The 14,521-nt window shown below is 46.1% G+C and overlaps 1 protein-coding gene across 1 annotated transcript in view; it reads right to left on the bottom strand.

Moving 5' to 3' along the window:
• The window catches only part of HIP1R (huntingtin interacting protein 1 related), a 62,287-nt gene that overhangs the window by 27,060 nt on the left and 20,706 nt on the right, over positions 1 to 14,521 (bottom strand). The window contains exons 4-10 of the mRNA XM_087705523.1: positions 13,246 to 13,302; positions 12,352 to 12,432; positions 11,037 to 11,113; positions 10,814 to 10,875; positions 6,283 to 6,423; positions 2,656 to 2,713; positions 1,097 to 1,172 (exon numbers count right to left, since the gene is read on the bottom strand). Coding sequence (XP_087561649.1) covers positions 1,097 to 1,172; positions 2,656 to 2,713; positions 6,283 to 6,423; positions 10,814 to 10,875; positions 11,037 to 11,113; positions 12,352 to 12,432; positions 13,246 to 13,302 — 552 coding nt within the window. The remainder of the gene's footprint in view (positions 1 to 1,096; positions 1,173 to 2,655; positions 2,714 to 6,282; positions 6,424 to 10,813; positions 10,876 to 11,036; positions 11,114 to 12,351; positions 12,433 to 13,245; positions 13,303 to 14,521) is intronic.

Here is a 14,521-nt window from a genome sequence, read left to right as displayed (position 1 = left end):
AGTCCCTTGGACTGCAAGGCCATCCAATCGGTCAGTCCTAGAGGAGATCAACCCTGGCTGCTCTTTAGAGGGCCAGATCCTGAAGTGGAAACTCAAAGACTTTGGCCACCTGATGAGAAGGAAGAAGGACTCCCTGGAGAAGAGCCTCATGCTGGGAACGATGGAGGGCAAAAGAAGAAGAAGGGGATGGCAGAGAAAGAGGTGGCTGGATGGAGTCACCGAAGCAGCCAGCGTGAGCTTCAATAGACTCCAGAGGATGGGAGAGGACAGGAAGGCCTGGAGGAACGTGGTCCATGGGGTCAAGATGGGTCAGACACGACTTCGCAACTAACAACAACAACATAGAAAAGATGAGATGAGATGAGATGAGATGGGATGGGATGGGATGGGATGGGATGGGATGGGATGGGATGGGATGGGATGGGATGGATGGATGGATGGATGGATGGATGGATGGATGGATGGATGGATGGATGGATGGATAGATAGATAGATAGAAAGAAAGAAAGAAGAAAGAAAGAAAGAAAGAAAGAAAAGAAAAGAAAAGAAAAGAAAAGAAAAGAAAAGAAAAGAAAAGAAAAGAAAAGAAAAGAAAGAAAAGATGGACTGTAAGGCCATCCAACCGGTCAGTCCTAGAGGAGATCAACCCTGGCTGCTCTTTAGAAGGCCGGATCCTGAAGAGGAAACTCAAAGACTTTGGCCACCTAATGAGAAGGAAGGACTCCCTGGAGAAGAGCCTCATGCTGGGAACGATGGAGGGCAGAAGAAGAAGAAGGGGACGGCAGAGAAGGAGGTGGATGGATGGAGTCACCGAAGCAGCCGGTGTGAGCTTCAATGGACTCCAGGGGATGGGAGAGGACAGGAAGGCCTGGAGGAACGTGGTCCATGGGGCCGCAATGGGTCGGACACGACTTCGCAACTAACCACAACTGATCCATCAACGTATCAGGATTGGCTCCTCATTCAGACAACTCTGCAGGGGGAAACCGGCCACCTTCCTCCCTAAACCCCTTGCCCAGGTTCCCTTTCACACCTGCAGGCAGGGATACCGCTCGTATTAAGGACGTTGTTTCTAGCAGAGAAAAATAGGGGATACCTCAGGCAGGCGTGGAATCTGGATGAGCCGCTTGAAGTACAGCATTTCCGATGCCCTTTTGAAGAAGGTCTTCAGGCTGCAAAGGGAAAACAGCAGAAAACGTCAACGGAGAGTGAGGTGTCCACCAGGAAGCCCACTTGCTACGTGGTGCAGTGAAGTATTTTATTTACAACTCTCTAAAGGAGCAGAGTGGACAAATACGAGAATATAGCAAAGTTAGCTAGATGGTTGATCCTGCTGTTGTACGATGCGGTTCTTTAGAGGTTAAGCAAACTCACAAATCTATCCTGGTTAATGAGCCCAAACTTATCATCGCTCCTCCAATCCCATCTATAAACTGATTTAATCCAGAGTGCAGCGTTTTGAATAAAACCAGGCAAGTTTCTAGGCCTCATGATCTCAGAAATCTGATCTGGTAAGCAGTTCCTAGCTACTCATTCTCATGTTGCTATGTGTGTGTGTGTTTGTGTTTGTGTTTGTGTGTGTGTGAATGTATGTATGTGTGTGTGTGTGTGTGTCTATGTGTATATAATCTATCTATCTATCTATCTATCTATCTATCTATCTATCTATCTATCTATCTATCTATCTCTATCTATCTAATCTATATCATCTATATCTATCTATCTATATCTATATATTTGTATCTATATCTATCTATCTATCTATCTATCTATCTCTATCTATCTCTATATATCTAATCTATATCATCTATATCTATATCTATATCTATCTATCTATCTATCTCTATCTATCTATCTATCTATCTATCTATCTATCTATCTATCTATCTATCTATCTATCATCTATCTATCTATCTATCTATCTATCTATCTATCTATCTATCTATCATCTATCTATCTGTATCTATATATCTAATCTATATCATCTATATCTATCTATCTATCTATCTATCTATCTATCTATCTATCTATATCAATATCTATATCTATATCTATATCTATATCTATATATCTAATATGTATCATCTATATTATATATCTATATATATTTGTATCTATATCTATCTATCTATCTATCTATCTATCATCTATCTATCTATCTATCATCTATCTATCTATCTATCTATCTATCTATCTATCTATCTATCTATCTATCTATCTATCTATCTATCTATGCCTATAACACACATTCCCGACTCCAGGGAGCGGTGCTTATCTCCGTTCCAAAGCCGAACAGCCAGCGCTGTCCGAAGACGCCTCCGTGGTCATATGGCCGGCATGACTCAACGCACGGTACGCTGTTCCCTTCCCACCAAAGGGGGTCCCTATTTTTCTACTTGCATTTTTAACCTGCTTTCGAACTGCCAGGTTGGCAGAAGCTGGGACAAGTCACGGGAGCTCACTCCGTTAGGCGGCGCTAGGTATTCGAACCGCTGAACTATTACTTTTAAAACAAAAAACAAAAAAAAACAGAACAGCCACAGCACGATTCGATCACATGCTAGGGAGCCCCTAACGCAGCATTTCGGAAGTGTCTGGTTTTCGACACACACACACACACACACAGCTTCAAATGGCGCAAAGAATATCGTTTACCTGCGAAACTGTTCATGGAATCTATCGCGATGTCCTTGCAACGTATCGGCTGGCAAACCTGAAGAAGTGAAAAGGTCAGAAACTTCATTTTTAATCAGAGATGGTGGGAAAAATAAAGCTAACCATTCTTTTTTTTTTTTACAAATAAACCATCCAGGCCAATTTTTAAAAACTGGGTTTCGGAGCCTGGGACCATCCTCGAAGGGAAAAGCGATGCAGAAAACCGGCTTTTCAAGTCCCAAAGGTGCTTTTTCAGGAGGCCGCTAGAACTTTCTTGCTTTTTTCCCCTTTTCTTTCGAAGACGTTTCGCTTCTCATCCAAGAAGCTTCTTCAGCTCCGACTGGATGGGGGTGGAATGGAAGGATTTATACGCCTAGCAGGCAGCTGGTCATTTGCATCCTTTTTTTAGAAGGTCGTTGAGGCCACTTGGAGGTTTTTATCCGTGTCCTCAGGGTCACCTGAGCGGTGCAAATGATTCCTGTAGTCTGCAGTTTTATTTCTCTGGAAATCCACTCCTACCATTCCAAGGGGCTTCATCCCAAATTGTACAGCTAAAGGTCTGTAGAGATTCTCAGCCATCCAGGTCATGGCTGCCCGAAAGGCGCTTTGACCACTGGACTTCCTTGTTTTTTCTTTGAATATGTTTTGCTTCTCATCCAAGAAGCTTTTTCAGCTCCAACTGAATCGTGGTGGAATGGAAGGATTTATGCTCCTTCCAGACAGCTATCTATCTATCTATCTATCTATCTATCTATCTATCTATCTATCTATCTATCTATCTATCTATCTATCTATCTATCTAACTATCTATCTATCTATCTATCTATCTACCTACCTACCTACCTACCTACCTATTTATCCATCCATCCATCTAATCTCTATCTATCTACCTACTTATCTATCTATCCATCCATCTAATCTCCTATCTATCTATCTATCTATCTATCTATCTATCTATCTATCTATCTATCTATCTATCTATCTATCTATCTATCTATCTATCTATCTATCATCTATCTATCTATCATCTATCTATCTCTATCTATCTATCTATCTATCTATCTATCTATCTATCTATCTATCTATCTATCTATCTATCTATCTAATCTTTTCTATGTTGTTATTATTAGTTGCGAAGTTGTGTCTGATCCATCGTGACCCCATGGACTACGTTCCTCCAGGCCTTCCTGTCCTCTCCCATCCTCTGGAGTCCACTGAAGCTCAGGCCGGCTGCTTTGGTGACTCCATCCAGCCACCTCCTTCTCTGCCGTCCCCTTCTTCTTCTTTTGCCCTCCATCGTTCCCAGCATGAGGCTCTTCTCCAGGGAGTCCTTCCTTCTTCTCCTTAGGTGGCCAAAGTCTTTGAGTTTCATCTTCAGGATCTGGCCTTCTAAAGAGCAGCCAGGGTGGATCTCCTCTAGGACTGACCGGTTGGATGGCCTTGCAGTCCAAGGGACTCAATGCAGGAAGGAGTCTTCTCCAGCATCAGAGTTCAAAGGCCTCCATTCTTTGGCTTCCTTCCTTCTCATTAGGTGCCCAAAATCTTTGAGTTTCCTCTCCAGGATCTGGCCATCCTTTTGAGAGACTCATTGAGGCCACTTGGAGGATTTATATTCCTTGCAGGCAGCTGGTCATTTGCATCCTTTTGAGAGACTCATTGAGGCCACTTGGAGGATTTATATTCCTTGCAGGCAGCTGGTCATTTGCATCCTTTTGAGAGACTCATTGAGGCCACTTGGAGGATTTATACTCCTTGCAGACAGCTGGTCATTTGCATCCTTTTGAGAGGGTCATTGAGGCCAACTTGGAGGAAAAAGCTCCTTTGGGACAACCATGACTTGGATGACGGAGAATCTCTAGACTTTTAGCTCGTCTTCAAAACAGGAAGGAAGTCCAGTTTCCTCTTGAAAAAAAGCACCTTTGGGACAACCACAAACTGATTGGCGGGAAGAATCTCTACAGACTGTTCTCCAGCTGTCCTCTCTCTGCCCATTAGCAGCCTTTCAGGAGAGGCCTAGAGAAGCAGGGTATCCGAGCAAATCCCCTCCGGCTTAAGTAAATCCTTGGGAAGGATGCACCAGTTTAAAATCCTCCTCTGGCTTCGCGGAACAGCAGCAAGCTGCACGTCAAAAGGAGAAGGAATGTGTGTCCCGTCCCCCCCCGGTCGGTTCTCCGGCTGGCAATGCCAGGGTTGTTTTTAAAAAGGGCGTCTGTGTTGTGATTGCAGGCCCAATTCTAATTCCAGCCATGCAACCTCCTCCTTTGCAAAACTTGCCTGCCTTCGGGGCATCCTCCCCCCCCCTCCCCCCAGCCGAGTCAGCCAGCTCGCCCTGCAAAGGATCCCGGGATACGCCAAGATGCCCAGAGGAGGAGTTTCAACCCCTAGCTGTGTTTCTTCTCCAACTTTTATCTCCCATTTCTCCTTTTTTGCACCGAGCAGAACTGCAAAACGGGCCGGTTTCCCCCGAATCTGCGGCAAAAAAAACCCCACGAACCGGACACCCCCCGAGAGTGTTGGAAGCGTCAGATCCCAGCAGATCCTCTCCTAGAACACTCTCCCAGTGATGGGAATCGATTCAGACCAATTTCCACGCTGAGTGGGGGAGAGGCAGAGAAGCAGGATAGGAGCAGAAAAGACTGTTGGAATATGTCCCGAACCGTTGCAAATCTTTGCGCTTAATTTTGGCAAAGTTTCTACTTTGGAAGAACTATTCCAGCTTCTCTCAACCCCAGCAGCTTTAAGATGGGTGGATTTCAACTCCCAGAATTGGGAGTTGTCCGGCCCATCATGTCTGACCCATCGCAACCCCTTGGACAACGTTCCTCCAGGCCTTCCTGTGCTCCACCATCCTCTGGAGTCCACTGAAGCTCACGCCAGCTGCTTCAGTGACTCCATCCAGCCACCTCCTTCTCTGTCGTTTCCTTCTTCTTCTTCTGCCCTCCATCATTCCCAGCATGAGGCTCTTCTCCAGGGAGTCCTTCTTCCTTCTTCTTAGGTGGCCAAAGTCTTTGAGTTTCCTCTCCAGGATCTGGCCTTCTAAAGAGCAGTCAGGGTGGATCTCCTCTAGGACTGACCGGTTGGATAGCCTTGCAGTCCAAGGGACTCAATGCAGGAGTCTTCTCCAGCACCAGAGTTCAAAGGCCTCCATTCTTTGACTTCCTTCCTTCTCATTAGGTGACCAAAGTCTTTGAGTTTCCTCTTCAGGATCCGGCCTTCTAAAGAGCAGCCAGGGTGGATCTCCTCTAGGACTGACCGCTTGGATGGCCTTGCAGTCCAAGGGACTCAATGCAGGAGTCTTCTTCTCCAGCCCCAGAGTTCAAAGGCCTCCATTCTTTGGCGCTCAACCTTCCTTAGGGTTCAACTTTCGTATGGTTCACCCATCTTTGAGTTTCAAAATTGGACAAACACTGGTTTATTCTTAAAGTTGCAAAGTTGGACCAACAGTGGTTTCATTCTTAAAGTTGGACAAACACTGGTTTATTCTCTCTAGTTATCTTCCTCTTTTTTTTTCTCCTGCCTATGTTGGAATCCAGGACTTTGGGGTCCCAGACAGACCCCGGACGCAAGAGCTGCTCCCCCCCCCTTGCAACCAGTGTCAGAACTGGGATGCTCTAAAGACCCACTTACACGAATGGAGGTTGAACATCAGCTTCACGGTGTAATGATATAGGTGGCTGCAATCCTGGATCACCTGGATGAGGGGGGCCAACCGGCATTGAACCGCAGACATCTGGGAAATGGCCATGGAGGTGTTCAGCTGCCGGAAGACTATAAGCAGGGAAAGAGAGAGAGAGAAAGAGAGAGAAGTCAGCCTCCATCCCTCCTCAGCGACTTTATGACATGTGGACTTCAACTCCCAGAATCCCCTAGCAAGCATGGATATTGGAAGCAAAGGCCCCAAGGATGCCCATTTGCACCTTAAGCACCAATCAACCACGCCTAACGGAAGAACAGAAAAGTTGGAAGGGACCTTGGAGGTCTTCTAGTCTGACCCCCCCCCCCCGCTCAAGCAGGAAACCCTATGCCACTCCGGACAAAATGGTTCTCCAATCAAACTTGTGAAGGTAAGGTATAATGATCATCAACGCAGGAAGCTCATGAATTTTATATAGATATGTATATGGATATATAGAGATTGATAGAGAGAGAGATAAAATAGATAGAGAGATAGAGAGATAGAGAGATAGAGAGATAGATAGATAGATAGACAGACAGACAGATATTGAGATAGATAGATAGATAGATAGATAGATAGATAGATAGATAGATAGATAGATAGATAGATAGATAGATGATTATAGATAGATAGATAGATAGATAGATAGATTATAGATAGATAGATAGATAGATAGATAGATAGATAGATACATATTGAGATAGATAGATAGATAGATAGATAGATATAGATAGATAGATAGATAGATAGATAGATAGATAGATAGATAGATAGATACATAGATACATGATAGATAGATACATAGATAGATAGATATTGAGATAGATAGATAGATAGATAGATAGATAGATAGATAGATATTGAGATATAGATAGATAGATAGATAGATACATAGATACATAGATAGATACATAGATAGATAGATATTGAAATAGATAAATAGGTAGGTAGGTAGGTAGGTAGGTAGATAGATAGATAGATAGATAGATAGATAGATAGATAGATTATAGATAGATAGATAGATAGATAGATAGATAGATAGATAGATACATATTGAGATAGATAGATAGATAGATAGATATAGATAGATAGATAGATAGATAGATAGATACATAGATACATGATAGATAGATACATAGATAGATAGATATTGAGATAGATAGATAGATAGATAGATAGATAGATAGATAGATAGATAGATAGATATTGAGATATAGATAGATACATAGATACATAGATAGATACATAGATAGATAGATATTGAAATAGATAAATAGATAAGTAGGTAGGTAGGTAGGTAGGTAGGTAGATTAGATAGATTAGATAGATAGATAGATAGATAGATAGATAGATAGATAGATAGATAGATAGATAGATAGATAGATGATAGATAGATAGATAGATAGATGATAGATATATATTGAGACAGATACATACATGATAGATAGATAGATGATAGATAGATAGATATTGAGATAGATACATAGTTACATAGACAGACAGATAGATAGATAGATAGATAGATAGATAGATAGATAGATAGATAGATAGATAGATAGATAGATAGTATAGTATAGAGATATATTCCTTCCTCGTCCTATTTTCCCAACAACTGGGTTTTTTGCAAACTGTAGACCATTACAGGTTTTAATCTTCTCCCCCGACTTCTCCAAAATCATTTAAAATATCTAGTTCCCGGAACCTTAATAGGTAAAGGTTCCCCTTGCACATATCTGCTAGTCGTTCCTGACTCTAGGGGGCATTACTCATCTCCGTTTCAAAACTGAAGAGCCAGCGCTGTCCGAAGACGTCTCCGTGGTCATGTGGCCGGCAGGACTCAACTCCGAAGGCGCACAAAACGCTGTTCCCTTCCCACCAAAGGTGGTCCCTATTTTTCTACTCGCATTTTTTACGTGCTTTCCAACTGCTAGGTTGGCAGAAGCTGGGACAAGTCACGGGAGCTCACTCCGTTAGGCGGCGCTGGGGATTCGAACCGCCGAACGGCCGATCTTTAAAATCAACAAGCTCTGCGTCTTAGCCCCCGAGTCCCTTAGGAACCGTAACAGAAGAGCATTGAACTAATTCAAGCACTGAAATGTTGTCCTATTGCTAAGAAAACTCTCTTCGTTTACTTAGGCTGCAAATGGTTGGCTGAAGCGAGATGTTGCCCTGGTTACAACAACAGGCTGGTCATTAACTCGGAGCACACATTTCTGCGCCCGTAGGGAAGCCAGTCCAAGATCAGGTGACACCCCAGAACTTGGCCCGGGGGGGAGGGGGGGAAAAAGGAGCACGGCTCGACGTCAAACGCCGGCGTTATCTGATGCTCCGCACAAAGGAAGCTCACAGAAAGCAGGCCAAAGTCAACAATCGTTCCATTTCTCTCAAAGGAGCTTGACTTGGCAGGGCAGAAATGCCAAATTTGGGGATTGCGTTTCCGAGAATTTTTACAGAGGCAAACTCGCGGGGGCAGGAAAACGCTTGCGGGATTATTATTTTTTAAAAAACAAAAAAGTTCTCCGTTCCGACAGCCCGCAGGATTTACACAGGTTTGCAAACTCGCAGCACCTTCGCACAACACATCCTTTCTCTTTATATTAAAAAGGTACAGGTTCCCCTCGTCGTTCCCGACTCTAGGGGGCGGTGCTCATCTCCCTTTCAAAGCCGAAGAGCCAGCACTGTCTGAAGACGTCTCCGTGGTCATGTGGCTGGCATGACTCAATTCCCGAAGGCGCACGGGACGCTGTTCCCTTCCCACCAAAGGTGGTTCCTATTTTTCTACTTGCATTTTTTAACGTGCTTTCGAACTGCTCGGTTGGCAGAAGATGGGACAAGTCACGGGAGCTCATTTTGTTATGCGGCACTGGGGATTCGAACGGCCGAACTAAGTTTATAAGTTTAATAGCATTTATATGCCGCCCAATCCCGTAGTACTCCGGGCAGCTTACAATACAGAAATAAAATCAAAAAAATAAAATACAGGGAAAAAGAAAAGATAGATTTAAAAACAACACAAAATACACTCCGTTCTAAATGGGGCTGGACCGTATTTTGGAGTCAACAGCCCCAGGCCTGCCGGAACAGCCAGGTTTTAGTGGCTTTCCGGAAGGCCGAGAGAGTGGGAAGGGTCCGGATCTCTGCGGGGAGATCATTCCACAGGGCCGGGGCCGCTACAGAGAAAGACCTCCCCCAAGGAGTCGCCTACCGGCATTGCCCGGTTGACGGTACCCGGAGGAGGCCCAGCCTGTGTGATCTTATAGGTCGTTGGGAGGTATGCGGTCCCGCAGATATCCAGGTCCCAAGTCATGTAGGGCTTTAAAGGTAACAACCAACTTTAGTTTGTTTTTCGTTTTAGTTTAGTTTCGCATAGATTAGGCCTCCTCCGAATTCCATCAGCCAGCCAGTGTAGACTGGCAACTACCCGGAGGAGAGCCTTCTCGGTGGCTGCTCCGACCCTCTGGAACGAACTCCCCGTGGAGATTCGGACCCTCACCACCCTCCAGACCTTCCGCGCCGCCCTTAAAATCTGGCTGTCCCGGCTGGCCTGGGGTTAAAGCCTCTAACCCCTACTCGAATTGTATGACTGTTGAGTTCTTAAATGATGTAGTGTCTTTATGTTGTAAATTGTTTGTCCTTCCCCCCCCTTTTTGAACTGTGAGCCGCCCTGAGACCCCCCAGGGAAAAGGGCGGCATACAAATAAAGTGAAAACTAAACTAAACTAAAACAACCAACTGCCGACTTTCTGATCAACGAGCTCAGCGTCGTAGCCCCTGAGCCACCGCATCCCTCTGTTTGTATTAGGATTACGTATTTTCTTTGTTTAATTAAAGAATTTGGGAAGGCTGCGCTTGCCAACTGATGACGGAGGAAGTCGGTGAATGATTGCAACCGGGCTATAGAACAGCACAGGGCCACCTTAACCGAAAAACCACAAGCTTGGTGGTGTGTTTGCTTCTTGTGTACATTGTGTATTCAGTGGGACGGGTAGATCCGAGCAAGCGGGGTGGGGTGGGGGACGGCGATCGTGAAAGGCAATCCCTGCTTGCCAACTTCAGCGCACAAAGCTTCTGTTCAGCCCATTTAAAAAAAAAGAAAAAAGAGAGCCAAAACTTGGCAACCTCGCACATGTCTCCGCTCTGGTTGAAAAAAATGGCGCCGAGAAGGGGGGAGAGAAAGAAAGCAATAGCAATAGCAGTTAGACTTATATACCGCTTCATAGGGCTTTCAGCCCTCTCTAAGCGGTTTACAGAGTCAGCATATTGCCCCCAACAACAATCCGGGTCCTCATTTCACCCACCTCGGAAGGATGGAAGGCTGAATCAACCTTGAGCCGGTGAGATTTGAACCGCCGAACTGCAGAACTGCAGTCAGCTGAAGTAGCCTGCAGTGCTGCACTCTAACCACTGTGCCACCTCGGTGAAAGGAGAGATAGAGAGAGAGAGAGAGAGAGAGAGAGAGCATGGAAGCTCAGCGCAGTTTACCTGATTCCGACAATTTCAGTTCGCAATCCATGTAGTCGAACATCTCGACGGTGAGCTGGAAGCTGCGGAGGTGAAATCAGAGGAATAATGATCATTTTCTCTCACCCGTAGAAAAAGTCCCCGGTGAAGAAATTAGGGGATTTTAGCAAGACATGGAACAGAAGCAGCTGCCAGGTTTTCCGAAAGATCCCAAGGAACCCTTCACGATGGGAGACCCACTTACATGTTGTTAACATCCGTTCCAGCAGCCTTTTCTAGCACCTCGTCGGTGACCTCAAGCCCAGGAGGGAATTGAGGATGCTACAGAAGGAAAAGGAGGAAGAATGAAGGAATTGCCACCTGGTTGAATATTCTGCTTGCGGGCTGTCTATAGCAGTGGTGAAATTCAATTTTTTTTCCACGACTGGTTCTGTGGTGGGTGTGGCAGGGGAAGGATACTGCAAAATCCCCATTCTCTCCCAACTCCAGGGGAAGGATACTGCAAAATCTCAATTCTCTTCCCGCTCCAGGGGAAGGATACTGCAAAATCTCAATTCTCTTCCCGCTCCAGGGGGAGGATACTGCAAAATCCCCATTCCCTCTCAACTCCAGGGGGAGGATACTGCAAAATCCCCATTCCCTCCCAACTCCAGGGAAAGGATACTGCAGAATCTCTATTCTCTTCCCGCTCCAGGGGGAGGATACTGCAGAATCTCCATTCCCTTCCCACTCCTGGGGGAGGATATTGCAAAGTCCCCATTCCCTCTCAACTCCAGGGGGAGGATACTGCAAAATCCCCATTCTCTCCCAACTCCAGGGAAAGGATACTGCAGAATCTCAATTCTCTTCCCGCTCCAGGGGGAGGATACTGCAAAATCCCCATTCCCTCTCCATCCAGGGGGAAGGATACTGCAAAATCCCCATTCCCTCCCCACTCCAGGGGAAGGATACTGCAAAATTCCCATTCCCTCTCCATCCAGGGGAAGGATACTGCAAAATCTCCATTCCCTCCCAACTCCAGGAGAAGGATACTGCAGAATCTCCATTCCCTTCCCACTCCAGGGGGAGGATACTGCAAAATCTCCATTCCCTCCCAACTCCAGGGGAAGGATACTGCAAAATCTCCATTCCCTCCCAACTCCAGGGGGAGGATACTGCAAAATCCCCATTCTCTCCCAACTCCAGGGAAAGGATACCGCAGAATCTCTATTCCCTTCCCGCTCCAAGGGAAGGATAATGCAAAATCTCCATTCTCTCCTAACTCCTGGGGAAGGATACTGCAAAATCCCCATTCCCTCTCCATCCAGGGGGAAGGATACTGCAAAATCTCCATTCCCTCCCCGCTAACATACTAACTTAACTGCAGGGATTCCTCTAACAACTGTGGCAAGAAAGGTCGTAAAATGAGGCAAAATTTTTGCTCGGCGATGGAAACGTTGGGCTCGGACTGTGGTCGCCGAGTCGAGGCTCGACTGCATAAGAGGGAGCCGTATCTCCCTTGCTTCACCCCATCCTGCAAAACGGGGAGAGCAGGATCGCTCGGAAGACATTTCATTTACCTTGACGTGGAAGGAGATTTTGGTCAGCAAAAGCTTGGTGTAAATATTCACCAACTGGCCGTAACGGTCGTGCAGGTGGCCCTGGAAAAGGAAAACCACGAATGCATCCGATTCCCAAAACACATTCGGAGAGGGGACATCTGTTCCCATGCGGCGTTTCAACTCCCTTTGTCTGCATTGTTCTCCTACCCCAGACTGACCCGGACGCTGGGTGTTCTGACTGAGGCCCAGGGCCGGATTTTCCTATAGGCTAACTAGGCTTCAGCCAAGGGCCTCGAGATCAAGAGGGGCCTACATTCAATTTGTTAACAAAATTAAAATTACACTATTCTAAAAACAGTGAACACTAAAACACTGAACCGAAAATAAGGAGAAATTCTACGCAGATGACTAATAAACAAACACAAAAATGTATTGGTTAAGATCGTTCCAGCGCCGCGGCAGTTGGGGAGCCCGCCCACGTTCCCGGCACAGGCGGTCGGGCGAGAGGCGCGGCCGCTCCCAGTAGCCGCCCTGTCGACGCGGAGCCCACCAGCGGCCAGGCAGGTGAGGGCGAGGGGGCCGAGCCGGGCAGCTGAGCGCAGCAGGGGAGGCGGCTGGCCTCGCTGCCTTTGCCGCAGAGCAGAGCCGCCCTCCGTCGGGAGGCCAGCTATATAGATTGATATATATTGATATATATATCACAGTAATGATGTATTTTATTGTCTCTCATGCAATTTACAAACTTAAAAATAGGAGGTGAAAGGGCCTCATAAGTGGAATAGCCTAGGGCCTCTTTTCATCTAAATCCGGCCCTGGCTGGAGGCCGCCGAGATATCGGAACCCTGCTTAGTCTCCTGAACCGATTTAACATCTAAACGTCCTCCAAAGAGGCAGTAGCGATCCGGAACTCACCCAAAGGTCTCCTGTCTCCCGGATGTTACTTCGATACCGCTGACAGTCCTGGAGAACCTAGAAAAATCAACAGGTGGTTGGGGAAAATAAAGCTCTAGAATTGGACTTCTCAAAAATGCAAAATATGGGATGAAAGGCAATGTGATTCTGTGACGCATCGTTAAAAGGGGGGAGATCCAGGAACTTAACCGTCCGGCCTGCAGTTATATTCCTTTTAGGATATTAGCAGTTAGCAATAGCAGTTAGACTTATATACCGCTTCATAGGGCTTTTCAGCCCTCTCTAAGCGGTTTACAGAGTCAGCGTATCGCCCCCAACAACAATCCGGGTCCTCATTTCACCCACCTCGGAAGGATGGAAGGCTGAGTCGACCTTGAGCCGGTGAGATTAGAACCGCCGAACTGCAGTTAGCAGTCAGCTGAAGTGGCCTGCAGTACTGCACCCTAACCACTGCGCCACCTCGGCTCTTTTAGAATATTATTTTTCTATGCTGTTTCATTAGTGGGGAATAATAGTAAGGAGCAGAATGCGTTGTGGTCAAAACAAAACATTCCTTTCTAGAAGCCCAAGGTCATCTTTTGTCTCCGCATCTCTGCACCTGACCGGAACTAGATGGAGGGAAATGCCAGCATGGCAGTGGAAGATTGGACAGTTCCACCACAAAACCGCGCTCGACTAAACCGCGCCCGACTAAACCGCGTCGCTGACGTCATCAACAGGGCGACAACAGCGCGGAGACAGAGAGCACGCTGTAAACCCTAAACCTAAAATTAACACCTAAACCTAAACCTAACCCCCCTAAACCTAACCCTAAACCTAACCCTTAACCTAACTCTAAACCTAACCCTGAACCTAACCCTAACCCTAACCCTAACCCTGAACCTAACCCTAAACCTAACCCTGAACCTAACCCTAAACCTAACCCTTAACCCTAACCCTAACCCTAACCCTAAACTTAACCCTGAACCTAACCCTAAACCTAACCCTGAACCTAACCCTAACCCTTAACCTAACTCTAACCCTAACCCTAACCCTAACCCTAACCCTAACCCTAACCCTAAACCTAATCCTAACCCTAACCCTTAACCTAAACCTAAACCTAACCCTAAACCTAACCCTTACCTTAAGTTGAATCGGCTTGCTTTCAAAGCGCTATTTAAAGCGCCCTGCTTTCTCCGCGCTGGCTGTTGTCGCCCTGTTGATGACGTCAGTGACGCGGTTTAATCGGGCGCAGCTTAGTCGAGCGTGGTTTTGACGGGTCACGGATTGGACCATG

This window comes from Thamnophis sirtalis, unplaced genomic scaffold (genome assembly GCF_051295495.1).
Source record: "Thamnophis sirtalis isolate CommonGarterSnake01/CBP01778 unplaced genomic scaffold, rThaSir2_p1.2 scaffold_2, whole genome shotgun sequence".
Classification (NCBI taxonomy): Eukaryota; Metazoa; Chordata; class Lepidosauria; order Squamata; family Natricidae; genus Thamnophis; species Thamnophis sirtalis.
This window is presented reverse-complemented; position numbering and strand designations above follow the sequence as displayed.